The 17,958-nt window shown below is 34.0% G+C and overlaps 3 protein-coding genes across 6 annotated transcripts; all 3 read left to right on the forward strand.

The window, feature by feature from the left end:
• The first annotated feature begins 5,453 nt into the window (after positions 1-5,453).
• On the forward strand, positions 5,454-5,966 carry LOC128865677 (protein LTO1 homolog). Its single transcript, XM_054105931.1, has one exon. It carries the CDS (start codon positions 5,523-5,525, stop codon positions 5,964-5,966), a length of 444 nt encoding a protein of 147 aa, XP_053961906.1. The 5' UTR covers positions 5,454-5,522.
• A 19-nt stretch (positions 5,967-5,985) lies between these two features.
• Positions 5,986-7,989, forward strand: LOC128865676 (probable methyltransferase-like protein 25). Its single transcript, XM_054105930.1, has 3 exons — positions 5,986-6,381; positions 6,452-6,658; positions 6,720-7,989. Exons 1-3 carry the CDS (start codon positions 5,986-5,988, stop codon positions 7,644-7,646), a joined length of 1,530 nt encoding a protein of 509 aa, XP_053961905.1. The 3' UTR covers positions 7,647-7,989.
• Positions 7,990-8,120: 131 nt separating this feature from the next.
• LOC128865675 (cytochrome P450 6g1) lies at positions 8,121-16,651 on the forward strand. Of its 4 annotated transcripts, none has more exons than XM_054105928.1 (4): positions 8,121-8,364; positions 14,803-15,278; positions 15,349-16,140; positions 16,247-16,651. In XM_054105928.1, the coding sequence occupies exons 2-4, from the start codon at positions 14,811-14,813 to the stop codon at positions 16,547-16,549; spliced, it is 1,563 nt and encodes a 520-aa protein (XP_053961903.1). In that variant the 5' UTR covers positions 8,121-8,364; positions 14,803-14,810; the 3' UTR covers positions 16,550-16,651. The 4 variants fall into 4 exon arrangements, with proteins under 4 accessions (XP_053961903.1, XP_053961901.1, XP_053961902.1 ...); XM_054105926.1 differs by having other exon boundaries at positions 8,122-8,364; positions 14,806-15,278; XM_054105927.1 differs by lacking the exon at positions 8,121-8,364 and adding an exon at positions 12,523-12,644.
• The last annotated feature ends 1,307 nt before the right edge of the window (positions 16,652-17,958 follow it).

Consider the following 17,958-nt stretch of genomic DNA (forward strand, 5'->3'; position numbering starts at 1 on the left):
GCCAGCTCTTAATGATATTAGTGTCGTATTCAAGGTCAGCGTTATTTGAGTTCCGCGGCACAGAGCCATTGAGGGAAATTGTAAAGCCGATGAGCTACCCGGGAAAGGTATTACTCTTCAAATGCTTAGTGATAGAAGTACCATTGGGATATCTATGGATACGCGCAAACTAATAATCAAAAACAACATTATCCAAGAGGCCAATAGGTCAGCTAGGTTACTGTGCAAATAAATAAGAAAAACACAAAGGAACTGCTTAGCTTTTCAGAGAGGACATTTCGAAGGCCGTGGCTTGCATAATCGGTCATTGGCTGTTTGGCAGGCATTACTTGAGACTAGGAGTTTTCTTCCATGAATTTTATAGAAGTTGTAGAGATGAGGACGAGGAAGAAACAGTTGAGTATTTCCTCTGCAATTATCTAGCCTTAGCTAGAATCAAAGCCGGTTTTCAAGGCAAATATTTTTTCAATTCTCTTAGGAACTGGCCGGACAATGGTTTCATGAAGATTAATAAATGAGGTTCCCGTGCCACACAGTGGCATTACAATGGGTCTGTAAGGCCTAAGTGGGTGGGGCACTAATCTAACACACCCATCACCCCTTACATTTTTTTAATCTCAGATCATTTAGCTAGCATTAGTAAGCAGCCAAGCCTATTTATGCTCATTAATTTATCGATTTGCTCAGCCTTCAAAAAAAGTATAATAATTTTGAGTGATGGAAATCTTTATTTTGACCTTTTCGCACTCCATTGCTTGTCTGTTTATATACTGCAGCTGTTCACAAGCGCAGTTCACACGTGTCAAATATGATTGACGTACGACGCCATTTGGAAAAATTGTTAAACCTTACGATAGCCTGATTAATTTTGCGCCACCTTGTATATTGATTAGTAAACTACAATAATTAAAGTTTTAAATTATAACTCTCCGATTTTTTATCTCTGATTTGGCAGTGTCTCAAATACCTTTCATTTAATACCCATATAAAATCAGTAACCCCACTTTTTATTTAAGTTTTACTTGCTTTAAATAACTTCGGCTTGTTTAAAAGTTTATTTAATATTTCCCTTCTCTAATCAATTTCTAGTTTTCATATTCAAAATAAGTGAGAAGGCTGTCTAATTTTATTTTTTATGTAAAAAACTATCTTTAACACGCATTTAGATCTCTAAAGTAGATCTCATCGTTCCATAGCCTGCGATATTCGCCGTTGCCAACGTGCAAAGGACCAAAACTCGTGCGCATAATCTTTCTTTTAAAGACTCCAAGCGTCGCTTCATCGGATGTTGTCATCGTCCACGCTTTTGGGCCATACGTTAGGCCGGGTATGATCATCCAATTTTATTTTTGAATAATATCTTTTACTAAATTGAAAATCAATGATGATTGGAATACGACTCCATTTCTAAAAATTATAAATCTTACATTAAAGTGATTCATTTTGCGCCACCTTGTATTTTATAAATTGTATATTGTGAAGTATAGCTCCCTTAAATACTTTTTAGTTGACGCTCATATTGTGGTATTTTATTCAATTTTTGTAGTAAAACAGGTTGGCAACCTATTCAAAATTAAACTATATTTGAAGCTTACCCTAAATGGTACATACATAGATCTGGTTAAATATTGATACTAAAATAATTTGTTTAATTTTTTTATAAATGAATTGTTCAACTAAATTATTTATTATTTGAACTATTTTAGTAGCGCCCGATAGGTAGAATTTATTTTTTCAGCACTGCAGATGACTTCTAATTGCTGTCGAAATGCCGAGAAATGTATAAAAGCAATAGTTTAGTTTGATGTTTTATTGTTAACCCTCAAGCTCACAAAATAAAAATACGAAAATAAAATTAATACTAATATATATTATTTCTTAATTACCTTGTAACCTTATTTTAAAATATTACGGATTTAAAGCTTTCATGCGTACACAACATCTTTTTTTCTACTCTGTCAGCAGATGTGCCTTTCGATTTGGACTTAGATCTGTTCTCTGAAGTATACGAGCATATGGTATATGTAAATATGTATATTTTACGTAATAATTGTATGTTTCTTTCTTTAATTCAAAAAATTTTCGCCGGTATTTACATATGCAGACATACAAATAAACATACCTCTACTCATTCCGAACTTGTCAAAATCGTATAAAAAGCCTCAAAGGTAACTGTAAATACAAACACCTATACATGTATTATATATTATATATATATATGTGTGTGTTGTGTAATGTCCTTTGTCTGGCTAACATATTTTAGACGTGTGTGTGAACTAAGTGGCACATATATTTTGTTTTTTGAGCTGGACTGTGGCCTTCTTTGCCTACCATTTCCGATGTTAACTTTTTTGTTCATTTTTCGTAGGAGTCATGGAGGGCGTTAATTTTTTGTTTTTGCTATGTGAAGGTGTTGCATGCAAAGCTTTCAGCAGTTTTTCAATGTCATGTACGTATGCCACACGTAGCCTATTACATCTACATACACATGTATACATACATATAAGTATTTTTTACTTCTACATCGAGAGGTTTGTATATTAAAAGGTTCAAATTTGAATTGTGAATCATTTTGTTTACACTTTGCTGTTGTAAATTCCACTTACGAGCCCTATAATGGAATTCATAAAGCCTTCTGTGTACATACATAATTACATACATACATACACACATACATACATACATTCATATTACAAGCGTTTGTATTGATATTTTTTGGTGGTTTGCCAGAAGCTTAGCTGGAAAGTTTTTATGGATCTACCATATATTTGGAATGTGGTACCCTGATTTGTTTCGGTCTCGGAGTAAAATCGCTTAAGGTAGTAAAGTTTAATTGAATTATATTATATATAAATATATTATACATATATATTAATTTAATTGCAAAGTTTTAAAAAATAATTTTATTAAATATCCATGCGGTTATTTGAGCATTGTATTTTAACTAGAAATTAAATTAATGGCAAAACAAAAAATTCTGCTTACCACTGTACCTTTACATACTGGGAAGTATATAAGTTTTAAGCTGGTAACACTTCTCAAAAATATTTCTTTATTAGAGCTGATCTAAATATCTTTAGTTTAAATAAATAAAAATAAAATAATTTTCCTTAACTTTATTTTAACATTATATTTTAACTAAAAAATTGCGCAAATTTTTAAGTGGCAACGCTTTTCAAAAATATTCCTTTATTAAAGCTGCTCTAAATACTTTTCATTTATAATTATGTGAACGTAGATTATCTACTTTTTCGTATTTAACTCCCAATCCGTAAAAGTACGTTCACATATGCATTAATTACCAATAAATCCAAAAAATTAATCTACCTATTCACATATGGCAGGTTACCTGCAAAATTGACAATAAGCTGTCAATACTGTTGTGAAAGGTTTTTCTTCATGGTAAATCTTTTGGTGGAATATTTCTGTTTTTCTGGCTTGTTTAATTATTATTAACGATATGAAGAAAAGACAAGGAGAACGAATAGCTAATATAAGCGAGATTACCCATATAAAATTTCTCTCCCAAAATCTGAGATTATAAAATAATCCTAGATTATTACCATACTTTTTTAGATACAACCATGTGTTACTGATAATTATTTTTACGTATGTAAAAAGAAATGTCAAAGTAAAAACTAAATAAAATGGATGCCGCCAATGAAAATAGGTTTGTAGACATATTTCTAATACAATTTTTTTTTCGGTATTATTAATTGTGAATTCATATTATATAACAGAAAAAAGAATGTGTCCATAAACTTTTTGTCCTCTTATTACTTATTATAAAATGTAATATTGAATTTCGCATGCGTATAGCTGCCATCATTTTTTGAAATCTCAGTAAACGTCGTTTACGGATTTCTTCCTACTGTTTATTAATAGTAGCCAATTGCGCAATTAAATTAGCTATTCCTTCTCCTTGTCTTTTCTTAATTTCGTTAATAATAATTAAACAAACCAAAACAATACATTTTACATTTTAACTAAAGTTTTTCATAACTTTTTTTTCAATTTGTTTGGCAACCCCATTTAAAAATATGTTTATATTTTAGATGCTTTGAATACATTTTATTTTATAACATTATTATAACACTTTCGTTCACTTTTTGGTTCCATTTTATATATTAAATTAGGTGGTAAGGTAGTTTAGAATTATTTTCTAATTTAATCTCTTTAAACAATCTTATTTCGTTGCCTTTATTATAATTTTATATTTAGTTCTTTAACTCATTTTTTAGATCTTTCAGAAAACACAAAATCTATAGACTGTTCGAATAAATGGCTTCACCCAAAAACTGGCACATGCTTGGTTTTAGATTACCCATATGCCCGCTGTGTTAATGCGAGCAAAATTTTAAGATTAAGATCAGCTAAAACACTTAAAACTTTTCAAGGTTCAACCAATATATGATATAAGAACTTGAATATAAAAATTCCGCACACACCCAATTTGTTGCCTAATCTGTGTTGGATTCACGCTCGGGTCGGGGAATGAGTCTATAATTACTATTAAAATGATAGAGATCTTCGTTTCCTACATAGATTTTCGTGATATCCCTCTAAAAGAGGAATCTGAAGCCAGAACTGAAAAAAATTTTGTGGGAATATTGAGAATAGAACACACCAACATCTGTTTGGCTATCTTTTAAAATGTAATATACTATGTGAGGACCCTGATTAAGACCACTGGTTTAAATAAGCTTAAATGCTCTACTCTATAAAAAAAAAGATAGCTTGACACTGTCATGCACAGGATAAAGAAATTATCCAATTCTCGATAATAGTAATTCATTCCGATCTTTTCATGGATTCAGTCATCATTTTCAATAAGAAGTCTACTTTCGATTTGATCAGCTTTGATCTCATGCTCACTGTTTATAAAAGACCTCTTTAGAGTATGAATATCTAAATTGATTTGAGTGCTGTTCAAATTTGATGTGTTACTCTGAAGGTGTATTCTTTGACTCAACTTGAAAACTAATGAAACTAAATGAATATTCAGATTCGATCTTTTCTTTCTCAGATTTGTTCCTGCGTATTAGTATATTTCTGGTTCTATTGGCACAGATAATCATTATACTGTTGAAGGCAGGTCATTGCATATGTTTTATTGCGGTTCTTACACGTGAGTAATGAAAGACGTTGTTGTAAAATGCCCGAAGTTATATCTGGAAGCAAAGAAACTTGTTACAAATAGCTTCAGAGTAAAAACAGCGGAAATTTTTTCAGCATCGCTTTTTTATACACTGTTTTTTTTAAGTATAATATGAATTTTACTTTGCTAAGCTTCAAATTCGGGGGCAGACCATATTTAGTACGAATTAATATACAAAACTAGCGGTATTGGTAAATAAAAAAACACAACCTAACTACATTCCCAATTGTATTGTGTCTGGGCCTTAAGTGTGTGAATGACACTTGCTGCACAGAAGAAGAAGCAGCACGTGTTCTGATCAGCTGCTTTGTATTTTAACAACAAACCACATATTTGACCGCGTTAAGATTTTCTGCATCTTGCTATGGTTGACAAGGAGCAGGATTTTAACGAGTTGCTTGACGGCATTGTTCTAGCAGAGGAAAATCTTAATCTTGAGGGCTACGAAGAGGGTTTGGAGGTGGGGCGCGCCCAAGGTGTTCAAGAAGGTTATCAGCTCGGGTATGCGCAAGGCCTACAGCTAGGCAAAGAGCTAGCTGAGATTTATGTCGCGGTAGTGGCACAACAAACACAAGCTCATACGGAGAAAGTACAACAAGCGCTCCAGCAATTGCGAAAGAGCATAGACGACTTTCCACGTGATAATAATCCAGAAGCGGATATAATTGGAACGGTGGAGAGCATACGCAATCAGTATAAACGTGTGCGAGTCTTGACTGCGGGTAAAGTTGGGAAGTTTGCGAAAAAGGTGGAAAATAGTGGAAGTAGCAGTGTGACGGTGGACAAGGGCAAAGATTTATCTTTTTAAATACGAAACGAATAACAACATGAGTATTAATCAAATACGCGCGCGTCTGGATGAAATACTTCACTTTATGCAGCCACATTGGGAGTTTGTCAATTGCCATATGGTTAGTTATTTGACGGAAAAGCATTGGCAAAAGTACGTGCCGGCGGAACTGAAGCTTGAAGTGCCAGATGTGGAGAGTGTGCAAAGCTGTATTGAATCAGTCTTTTGGAATAGCGAAGTTGACAAAGAAGTTGACGCTGGAAGATTTGTTGGCTTTAAGCGATTTTTGGCCAGATGTGACCAACAACGTTTAGATAAATGCCACGATGTGCTAACGCCAATAGAAGTGTTAAACAAAACGCTTGATTTGGACAAGAATGTGGAGCAAAACCTGTCAATTAAAGAGTTTATGAGTAAAAAGAAAAGACATGAGGTAGGCTTAATTTATACGAGTTTACAATAAAGGTTTTACAGTCTACATTAAATTTCATGTCATTCTGCAGGTTGAGATCACTGCCGCATTAGTTGATCGCTTAATTCAGAGTGTCTCAAAGCACAACAATAATCAGGATGTTTTTGTAGTCGATGCTGGTGATGGCAAAGGCTATCTATCATCACGCCTGGCTTTGCAATATGGACACCGTGTATTGGGAATCGATGCTCAAAAACTGAATACCGAAAATGCTTTGAAACGAAATCGAAAACTCCAGGTAGTTTATACTTATAAGTTATAATATTTAAAGCATTTGAAAAAACTGTAATCTTCTGTAGCGCGTTTGGAATGGTTTGGTAAAGCGTGCAGAGTTAGAACAACAAGGTGTAACGCCTAAACGTCGCGGCAACAAAGCGGCAGCAGAAATGGATCTACCAACGCAAACTGTTGAAAAGCCAACCGAGCAGGAAACGCTCTACAAAACGGCAGCTGTGTTTATTACACCCGATATAAATATAGCACAGCTCCTGCAACATCAATTTCCTGAGGCCAATGACGCATCCTCCTTTTGCTTGACTGGATTGCACACCTGCGGCAATTTAGCTGCTACTTGCCTACGCGTTTTCAATGAAAACCCACAGTGCAAACTCATTTGCAATATTGGCTGCTGTTATCACCTGCTGCAAGAAGAATATGCAATGCCCGAATATTTTGCTAATGAAACTATATCCGCGCTTCAAACTGCGCCTGGTTTCCCGATGAGTAAATTTCTACGTGACAAACGCATAGCGCTCGGCCGCAATGCGCGCATGTTGGCCACACAATCGCTAGAACGTGTCACCGATGAACGCAGTGCCATGAATATTTCACTATTTTATCGCGCACTCTTAGAAGTATTGATTTGCGAGAACGCCAGTGATCTAAAGCAAAAGGTACAAGTAGGCAAAATACGAAAGTTTACAAACTTTAGCAATTACATTGAGTTTTGCTATAAAAAAATCGCTCCACACAATGCCAACTTGCAATGGCGTGCCGAAGTAGTTGATGGCGTGCAGCAGCAATATGCTGCAGATGAGCATTACATGCATTTATTTTATTTGCTGCGCATGTGCTTTGCGCAAGTGCTGGAAAGTCTAATATTATTGGATCGGTTGTTATACCTCGAAGAGTTGGGCTACGAAAAGAGTTACCTGGTAGCGGTATTTGATGCAGTAATATCGCCACGCCGTTTCGGCATTATCGCTTTGAAGAGTGCTGATAGATGATATGCACATGCATGAGTATGTGCGCATGTAGGTATATATTTAAATACATATGTGCATATGCAAATACGGATTGTTGTAAAAATGTAAGCTTTTATTAATCGCATGTCAAAAACGATTAGTGGTTGAATGTACTCCTGGGTGAAATTATACACTCATCTATCTGTATCTATTTTTTTAATTTAATAAATCTACACAAGTAAATTTGAAAGATGAAAGACTTTATTAAGTCAAATGTCTAAATATATACTTCATTGCGACTTGTATACCTGTGTGTACTTGCATTGTATTGTATTTTAACGCTAGCGTAAATAAAGGGCTCGTTGTAGCGGACATTTAAATATCACTTCAGCGCGTGTTTTTATTGCATCTACATACATTAAAATGACTATATATTAAAGATAAACAACTGGCTGTTCTATGCAGTCGAAAAAATGACACGCTCGTTTATGGGTGCATAACAGTGACAAGGATTTTACTTTGTATCTTCGGTTTACTTGAAACTTTGATAAGACCTACAATAATAAATATTTTTTATGTATTAATTATATTGATATTTGGAAAGCGTCGATTTTCAAGCACCAAATAAAAACTTGAACCTATGGGACTACCGAGCTCAGTGTTGCGGTAGGAGTGCAATTGAAAAGGTCGAATGAAATTTGCAACAGTTCAAAATATTTAAAGTCAAAAAGTTAAAATTTGTAAAATATTTTTGTAAAAGGTAAGAAATGAATTAGAAGTGAAGCAGTAACTCACTGTCAATAACGAAGTGCAAAATTCATTTTATAAGGAAATAGACGATGTACATAAATCTGTTATATGCGGACATTTTTTGTTTTTTAATTTTTGGTTCAGAAACCTTATTGGTGATTTTCATTTGCAGTGCTCACTATTGCATCCGTTATGTTGTCGGCTATGTAAGGATTTAACAAATTTGTACTCGAACCGATTGGGGCTAAATAAAATATTATTTAAAAATTTTCGATTTGTTGGAAGTTGTTGGTTAAATTGATAATTTTTTTGGTTGTTAAGCATGAAATAACACTGCTCGTAATGAGCGATGGGCGTGATCATTGGACAAATTCTAAAATAAATTCGACAACCTTACCGCTATTCAAATTAAAGACGAATCGGGTAACGCACCTAGAATCAAATAGAATTTGTATCAAACAGAAATTTTCCTATTTGAAGAACTAAGTGTCAATTTATTATTTTTCAGTTCGCTAAATAAAAAAATAACTGTTTCGGGTGGACGTGTGTCGAAAAAAGAAATTAACCAATTTATGGTATGGACCAGTTTCGAGTACCATGGAAATTTAATTCTTACGAAGCCTTGGAGTCTGTACTGAATTTTTTGATGAGAATATCCGTAGGGAGTTCTGAACTTTTACCCTTTCCAAATATATCCTTCTTCTAGAGAACCTGTAGATATTATTTCTCGAAGAGTCTTCAAAAACAGACACTTATATAACACTCTCAAGTCCCTGTGAGACGTGATTAAGTCGATGATTCTGTGCCTCATTTTAGCCACTTGGATTCAGTCAAGTGACAAAAAGTTGCGAAATATCTTAAAGTAGTTCATTGCTAGGGTCGTATAAATATTTCGCGGGTTTTGTAGGTACGCGTATAAAATGCATAAATTGATTAATTTCGCGAAAAAAGTGTGACAATTTAATGACAGAAAATAGGAAAAAATAAGCAGAAAATAATATTAAGTACCTGCAATGTTAAAAAAGGAAAAAAAAATTAATTAAAAAAAATCAATATTATTAAAATAGAATCAAATAAGGCGACGTTAGTCTAATCATTAAATAAAATAACATAAATTGATATGAAAAATAAAAAATTAATAAGATAATGTAAAGAAAAAAACATTAAGTACAATATAAAAAAATATAATATTGTAGAATAAAATAAAACGACATTAAATAAAATAAAATAACATAAATTAAAATATAATGTTATATAAAAAAAATATATTAAAAATAATATGTAAGTATATATATTGAAATAAGATGGCATTAAAATTAATAAGAAAAATAAATTAAATTAAATAACTTAAATCGATAAAAAAGGTAAAGAGTTATTGAAAAAAGTAAAATATTAAAAATATGGAATAAAAAAATTAAATGATAGTAAAGAAAATCAAAAAATTCATAAAAAAATTAAATTAAATTTAATTTAATTAATTAAAACAACATACATTGTTACTAACTTAAACTAATAAAAAAGATCAAAATTAAGTAAAATATCAAAAAATATAAGAAAATCAAATAAATGGCATTAATTTAAATAAAAAATAAAAATAAAATAGAATAACATAAATTGACAAAGTCCAGACGTAGGCTCGCCATTTTGGGTAGACAATCCTTTATGGATTGGCAGATCTCGGCTCTGTCGAGATTAAGGATCTTACAAAATTTTTGAAAAGTACACATTGGTTTTAGGAGGGTTAAGGGCTAGTTCTCCATGCGGCATCATAATGGGGCATGAGTCTGAGTATGTCCCACAGTGGAAAGCCGCTTGAATCTTACGTCACCTAACATAAATTGATATAAAGAAAGAAAAGTTTTAATGAAAAATCATAAAACAATTAAATAAAATAGTAAACATATACAATAAAACAGAATGAAATTACATTAAAGAAAATTAAAATCAAAAAAACGAAAAAAAAATAACAATAAATATTAAAATAATGGAATAAAATAAGATGGTATTAAATAAAATAACATATTCAGTTAAAAAGAAAAAATTAGTTAACAAATTAGTTAAAAAAATTAAGTAAAATATTAAAAAAGTAAAATAAAATAAAGTAAATGGCATTAAATTAAATAAAAAGCATAAACTAAAACAAAATACAATGAAATGAACTACGTGGACGAGATCCAGGACAAAACTGACAGACCTCTCCAGGATCAGACAGTATACAGACAGGCTATTAACGACATTCATCGGGAGACACTTACCACCTTCCTAAACTCCCGACCCCCGAATGCCGTTATCGGAGTCCAACCACCACCTATCGCAGACGAAGAGCTCCAGCTTCCTCGAGAGTCCCGCGTAATCTTGGCACAATTACGTTCTGGATATTGTAGCAGGTTAAACTCCTACCTATCCAGAATCGACCCCGACATACTAAACATATGTCCTGCATGTGAAGGTACCCCGCACGACACTAACCACCTCTTCACATGCCCCATCAAACCCACTCATCTAACACCTCTCTCCCTCTGGACCCAACCCGTCGAAACTGCCAGTTTCCTGGGCCTACCGTTAGATGAGCTAGACGAAGACGACCGGTAATTTACACTACACTGACAGGGCGAAGATACTGCTACAACAACAACAACAACAACAACAACAACAACAATGAAATGAATAAAATAAAATTAATAAAAATATAAAATTTTAATTGTCGAACTTTGCTCGTAATTGTCTGATAATTAAATACAGTATTCCAAAATGTATTTATTATAAAACCGAAGTGAAGAGTGCGTGATTCGAATTAAAAACAGTGAACGTTTTGCATTTGCCATGTATGCACGTATGTATGTGGCACAGAATTAATTATTCTATCGTAAGATTTATAATTTTTGCAAATGGCGTCGTACGACAATCATACTTGACATTTGTGAACTAGACAGGTGCAGTGTACAAACACACAAGCAATGGCACGTGTAAATATCAAAACCAAAGATCAATCAAAATTACTGCGTAAAAAATTACTCAAAAACGAAATTGGACGATTAATTTTGCGCCACCTTGTAAAAATATATGATTACACATGCACAAATTCATATGCATGTGCAAGCTTGTTAGATTACAATCAAAAACATTTAACGAAAAACAGCTTCTTTAAGTGCAGGTGCTTGAGATCTGTTCAACTTAGTACTTATCTTTTTGTTGCATCATTTAGTTTACTGACTACAATGAATGCGACAGATAACGGCAGTGCTGTTACTCGTATTTTTATATGTAGGGCCTCGCTTATCTAATTTTCATTATGTCCTGGTTTCGGACAGCGTTGAGAAGGATTTTTGATCATTGGTTAAAGGATTTTGTATTGTGAAGCACAGTTTCGGATTTTTTTTGGGCAGCTGAAGAGCTAAACCTTTTGCAAGATTTCCATAATGGAATAGGCTGGTGCGAGCAGCTTACAGCAACAGCGACTAACTAACTAACTAACTATGTAGTTCTTGCACCAAATTGCAAACTGTTGGTAGAAGTTAAGCTGAATAGCTTAAAAGCTGAGAAACCTTCTTATATGACGCCGGACCCTAAGTTTGTATGGCAAAAAGTCTCCTTATTGTAGTTATTCGTAATTGTACGTGAAGTGATTCTTGGAAGACATCCTTTCCCCCGATTCTCATCATCCATATATTTTACTTTGTCACGCCAATTTGGTCTTAGCCCAAGCGTTTTAAAATGCCGATATCAGTAAATAACTGTACTTTCATCCACAACCGCCCCAGTTCTTATCAGCGAATTCGACAAATTTTTTTAAATTAGCGAATATGCTAATTCATTGTTTTTCCTAGATAACCCATAATACTATGTCTTAACAGGTCAAAATCGATTCAACCGTTAAAGAGATTAGGCCGGACAAACAGACGGGCAACAAATTTTTTAACTCGTTTTCACTTACGAATGGTTTGATTGTAATAGTTAAATTCTTCTTCTTCAATTCGCCTTGCAGTCTAAAAAATGAAACGCTCGTTGCATAACAGTGACCAGGATTTTACTTTGTATCTTCGGTTTACTTGAAGATAAGAAATTTGATAAGACCTACAATAATAAATATTTTTTATGTATTAATTATATTGATATTTGGAAAGCGACGATTTTCAAGCACCAAATAAAAACTTGAACCTATGGGACTACCGAGCTTAGTGTTGCGGTAGAAGTGGAATTGAAAAGGTCGAATGAAATTTGCAACAGTTAAAAAAATTTAAATTTAAAAAAAGTTAAAAAGTTAAATTTTGTAAAATATTTTTGTAAAAGGTAACTACAAATGAATTAGAAGAGAAGCAGCAACTCACTGATAATAACGAAGTGCAAAATTCATTTTATAAGGAAACAGATGATGTGCATAAATCTGCCGAAATATTTATATGTGGAAATTTTTTTTTTAATTTTTTGGTGCAGAAACCTTGTTGGTGATTTTCATTTGCGGTGCTCACTATTGCATCCATTTCGGTGTCGGCTGAAGCAATAAATAAAATATTATTTAAAAATTTTCGATTTGTTGGAAGTTGTTGGTTAAATTAATAATTTTTTTTGTTTTTTAAGCATGAAATAACACTGCTCGTAATGAACGATGGGCAATTGGAAAAATTCTAAAATAATTAAGCGTCAAGGCAGCGTGACTTAAAATTGAAAGTAATTCGTTTTTTTAATTAGAAAGTTGCTGTAAATAAATTCGACAATCTTACCGTTATTCAAATTAAAGAAATAGAATTTGTATCACACAGAAATTTTCCTATCTGAAGAACTAAGTGCCAATTTATTATTTTTCAATTCGCTAAAAAAAAAATAACTGTTTCGGGTGGATGTGTGTTGAAAAAGGAAATTAACCAATTTCGGCGATGGGTCTCTTATGATATGGACCAGTTTCGAGTACCATGGAACTTTACTTCTTACGAAGCCTTGGAGTCTGTACTGAATTTTTTGATGAGAATATCCGTAGGAAGTTCTGAACTTTTACCTTTTCCAAATATATCCTTCTTCTAGAGAACCTGTAGATATTATTTCTCGAAGAGTCTTCAAAAACAGACACTTATATAACACTCTCAAGCCCCTGTGAGACGTGATCAAGTCGATGATTCTGCGCCTCATCTTATCCACTTGAATTCAGTCAAGTGACAAAAAGTTGCGAAACATCTCAAAGTAGTGCTAGGGTCGAATAATTATTTCACGGGTTTTGTAGGTACGCGTATAAAATGCATAAATTACTTAATTTCGCGAAAAAGTGTGGCTATTTGGTGACAATACTTATCTCCTAGAATAAAGCACAATAGGAAAAAATAAGCAAATAATAAAATTCAGTGCCTACAATCTTAAAAAAGGAAAACAAAAAATATAATTTTTTATAATTTGCTTTGATTATAATTATCAGACTACCATTAATTCTCAATAATCAAAATTTCCGTTCCTTGACGATGGCAATGAGGTGCTCCTTCGGAGATGGCGACGGAACTACATACTTTGCGGTTGAGCTAGCAAGAAGATGGACCGAATTTCTCATTCTAATTCGCTAACATCCTTTGATCGTATCTCTTTACGATCAGTGGCTCGAATAGTAACCGACAGCCACCCTCACCTAACCTAAAGACACATGTCTATGTGTGTAAAATTAAAGCTGTTGTTTACTTTCAAATATAATAAATATTTACCCTGCTCTTGAGCTGGTTTGGAGGGCTCTAATGACTTATATGGTAGCAGAGTAAGGTATATAATTACTTATGCATCAACTATAATGTCTGTCAGAATAGTAACACTTGACAGGCAAGTGATTGATCTCATCATATTAAATCGCTTCGTCATTATCTCAGTGTTAGTTTTTTCCTCCTCGCCTTGATTGACGCTGTAAGTGTCTAAAATGGATGAGTTCACAAGTGCGTTCCAGTCGCTTTTTTAATTACATTCTAGAGATATAGGTAGGTCGATAGACAGATACGTAAGATAGTAGAGTAGTATATGTTAGTAGAATGACACAGGAACGCAGGCGAACTGCGACTTAGAAATTCTTTTATATCCAGTAATCGAGTTTCTAACGCCTAACAAAGAAATTTAACTTCAGGTCCCGTAATGACAGTTCAAAGTTGCTTTGTAGCTGTATTAATAAGAATTTAAAGACCTATCGTGGTGTAGGTGCGAACACAATCGAATGTGATCCTTGAGGTGAGCTGTGTGCAATCTAAAGTCAATCAAAGTAAAGGTTTAAAATAAAAAGTTTTGCATAACAGGGCCCGCTCATCATACCCCACGATAAGGCAATGAATTAAAGCACAACTGGTTTTGATGACTAAACTTTTCACCCCTCAAAGCAGTTGCACAAAATAGTGAATTTTGCAATAAAAAATCAGGAGCCTTATTCTTAAATATGCATTTTAAAATTTTCTTTTGTTTACTACTTCAAATTTTCTTATCTATTCCAAAGCAGCTCCTATGATGATATCTACAGATACGATTTGCCTCTTGGCCACCTTCCTCGTAGCCCTTTACATTTGGTGCCGCTACAATTATGGCTACTGGAAACGACACAATATTCCATTTATGACGCCGTTACCACTGATTGGCAATACTAAGGTCATGTTTACACTGAGCAACAGTTTCTTCTTATATCTCTCTGACATTTATAAGGATGCTAAAATGTCAAAAGCTGCCGCGGTCGGTATTTATATATTGAATAAACCAGCTTTGATACTACGCGAACCGGAGCTTGTCAAATCTGTGCTCATTAAAGAATTTTCAAAATTCTCCAACCGGTATTCAGCTTGCGATCCACATGGGGATGCTTTGGGATCGAATAATTTGTTTTTCATACGCAATCCACAATGGAAGGAGCTGAGAACGAAGATTTCACCGGTGTTCACAACAGGAAAGATCAAACAAATGTATCCACTAATGCTTGAGGTTAACTAAGCAAATAAAAAATCATTACATGCTTTGAATTTTTCCATGTTATTATACTTTCTCATTTTAGGTCGGCTCTCAGTTAGAGGCTCATTTGGCGTCGCACATCAAGAGCGGCAATTCCTTCGTCACCGAAATCAAAGAGATTTGTGCGCTCTTCACTACCGATTTGATTGCAACAATCGCTTTTGGTGTACAAGCTAATAGCTTAAAAAATCCAAATGCAGAGTTTCGTAGAGAGGGGCGTAAATTTATGGAATTTAATTTGGGTCGTGCGTTTGCCTTTTTCATCGCATTCTTCTATCCAAATTGGGTCACTAAACTAAAAATAAAAATTTTTTCGCCCGAGCTTTCTTCATTTCTACGTCGTACTATTAGTCATGTAATAACGGAAAGAGAGAAGAGTGGTCTCACACGCAATGATCTAATCGATGTGCTAGTGTCATTGAAAAAAGAGTCTGTTGAGAAACAGGAGTACAATCAAGTGACACAGGATGTGCTAGTAGCACAAGCGGCGGTGTTTTTAACGGCTGGCTTCGAGACTTCATCATCAACGATGGCATTCACATTATTTGAATTGGCCAAAAGACTGGATTTACAAGAGCGCCTACGCAACGAAATTTGTGAGGCGTTAGTGGCGGAGAATGGCAAACTATCCTATGAGACCATTATCAACTTACCATATTTGAGTATGGTAGTAGATGAGGTGTTACGTTTGTATCCAGTTTTGCCCTTCCTCGATCGCGAACACCAACCTAAAGATGGGGAAAGCCAATTTGATCTCAAACCGTATTATGATTATACAGTGCCAAATGGTATGGCTGTTTATATCCCAATTTTCGGTTTGCAACGCGATCCCAAGGTGAGTTGGATGGAGTGTGGGAGGGAAACTGGTTTTTAAATGCCACAAAAAAGTATCAGAACCAGTTACTTTTCTCGAAATTAATTGTTTTTCGTTTTACTTCTAGTATTGGCCCAATCCCAATACCTTCGATCCGGAACGTTTCCGCCCCGAGAAGAAAAAGTTACATGAACCTATGGCCTACTTACCTTTCGGTACTGGCCCTCATAATTGTATTGGTAGCCGAATCGGTTTACTGCAAACCAAAATCGGTTTGGTGCACATATTGAGGAATCATTACGTTGAGGTCTGCGATAAAACACCAGCACAAATAAATTTCGATCCCTTAGCCATTGTTTTGCAGAATAAAGGTGGAATTTACTTGAATGTAGTGAGCGATGGGCTCTATGAGCAGAGTGCGAAGAAGTGACAGACAGAGTTTGGAAGGAATGCAATGAGTTTTATTATAGATTAAGGTTAAAATTTTCAATAAATGTAGATAAACGTGAAATATTTTCTTGCGTTAAGTTTACTTTTTGTTTGTTTTATTTCGTATTTTGGCATATAATAATTCGAAAATGGAGGCTCTGTCAAATGATGCTTTCTACTTTTTTACACGTTAAAGTCTTTAATGCACCTACCCATAGTTATTTTTGGATAGTTAGTAGTCTATATCCATATACGGATGGAGGAAATATCGATTCATCACAATACATCAGATAACAAGAAATAGTAGCGGTGAATTGAAATCGAAGGAAGCCAAGCGGGTTTGCCGAACATCGAGGTCATAACGACAGTTTTATGGAATGCACGCCGTGCCCTAAACATAAATTAAGTTTCCTGAAAGTGGTAAAACGCTCTATATTTCTTCCACCAGGTCAATTTACTAATACACAAGTCCGCAATTTCAAGGTGAAACTTTTATGAATAGAGTTATGCATTTTTCCCTCATCAAGCATATTCTCGAGCTTAAGCTCTACTGTGAGACTTCTTTCTGCTTCCAAATATAAGAAAACTGAAGAAACATTTGATGGAAGTGTATCAAGCTAAGAGAAGACTCTGTTGAAAAATAAAAATTTCCCCCAACAGTGCTTTTGTGTGTTATTGCACCCTATTTTTGGCTTAGAAGACCAGTACTGAAATTGTCCATATTTGTGTAACATTTTAACCTCCCTTCAACCCTACAAACTAAATATTTTTCAGATTTTTAAATAAGAGTACCAAAACAACCCACACGGGTAAGAGATATTGGGTTAAAAGGTTCCACAAAAATATGCGCCATTAAATTTCATTATAGACTTTGAAGGTAATTTTAATGGTAATTGTAATTTTACATGAGTTTTTTTCAAAAATATTCAGATCAACTTGAGACCAAATTAGGAAGACTTTAAAACACTGTAAAAAATATTGTGACGTTTAGTGAAAAAAACGGAAGGCATTCAAATATTCTACGACTGTTTCTCTTTCATTATTGCTATTACGCATTCTTCTCTTTTTTCGTCCATTTTGTTGCACAGTGTACCTATTAAAACTATGTGTGGATCTAACAAAGTACATAGTTACCTTTTTCTCAGAACTGAAACTAATCTTCTGTTTGCAAGCCCTTATTTTTTTTATTTTTTTACTAATTTGTACGCTAATTGTACCCGTTTGTACCCATTTTCACCCATTCGTGACCGCTCGTTTGAAACACGCAAATGACAGAAAAAAACTTCATAACACGCTTCGATATATTTTGCTAAAAAATACTATATTTAACAACTGTCAATTATACTCAACAGCATCTTGAGCTATGGAAAAGCGATTTTTTTTTAATTTCAGCTAATTACCCGAGACACG

This window comes from Anastrepha ludens, chromosome 6 (genome assembly GCF_028408465.1).
Source record: "Anastrepha ludens isolate Willacy chromosome 6, idAnaLude1.1, whole genome shotgun sequence".
Classification (NCBI taxonomy): domain Eukaryota; kingdom Metazoa; phylum Arthropoda; class Insecta; order Diptera; family Tephritidae; genus Anastrepha; species Anastrepha ludens.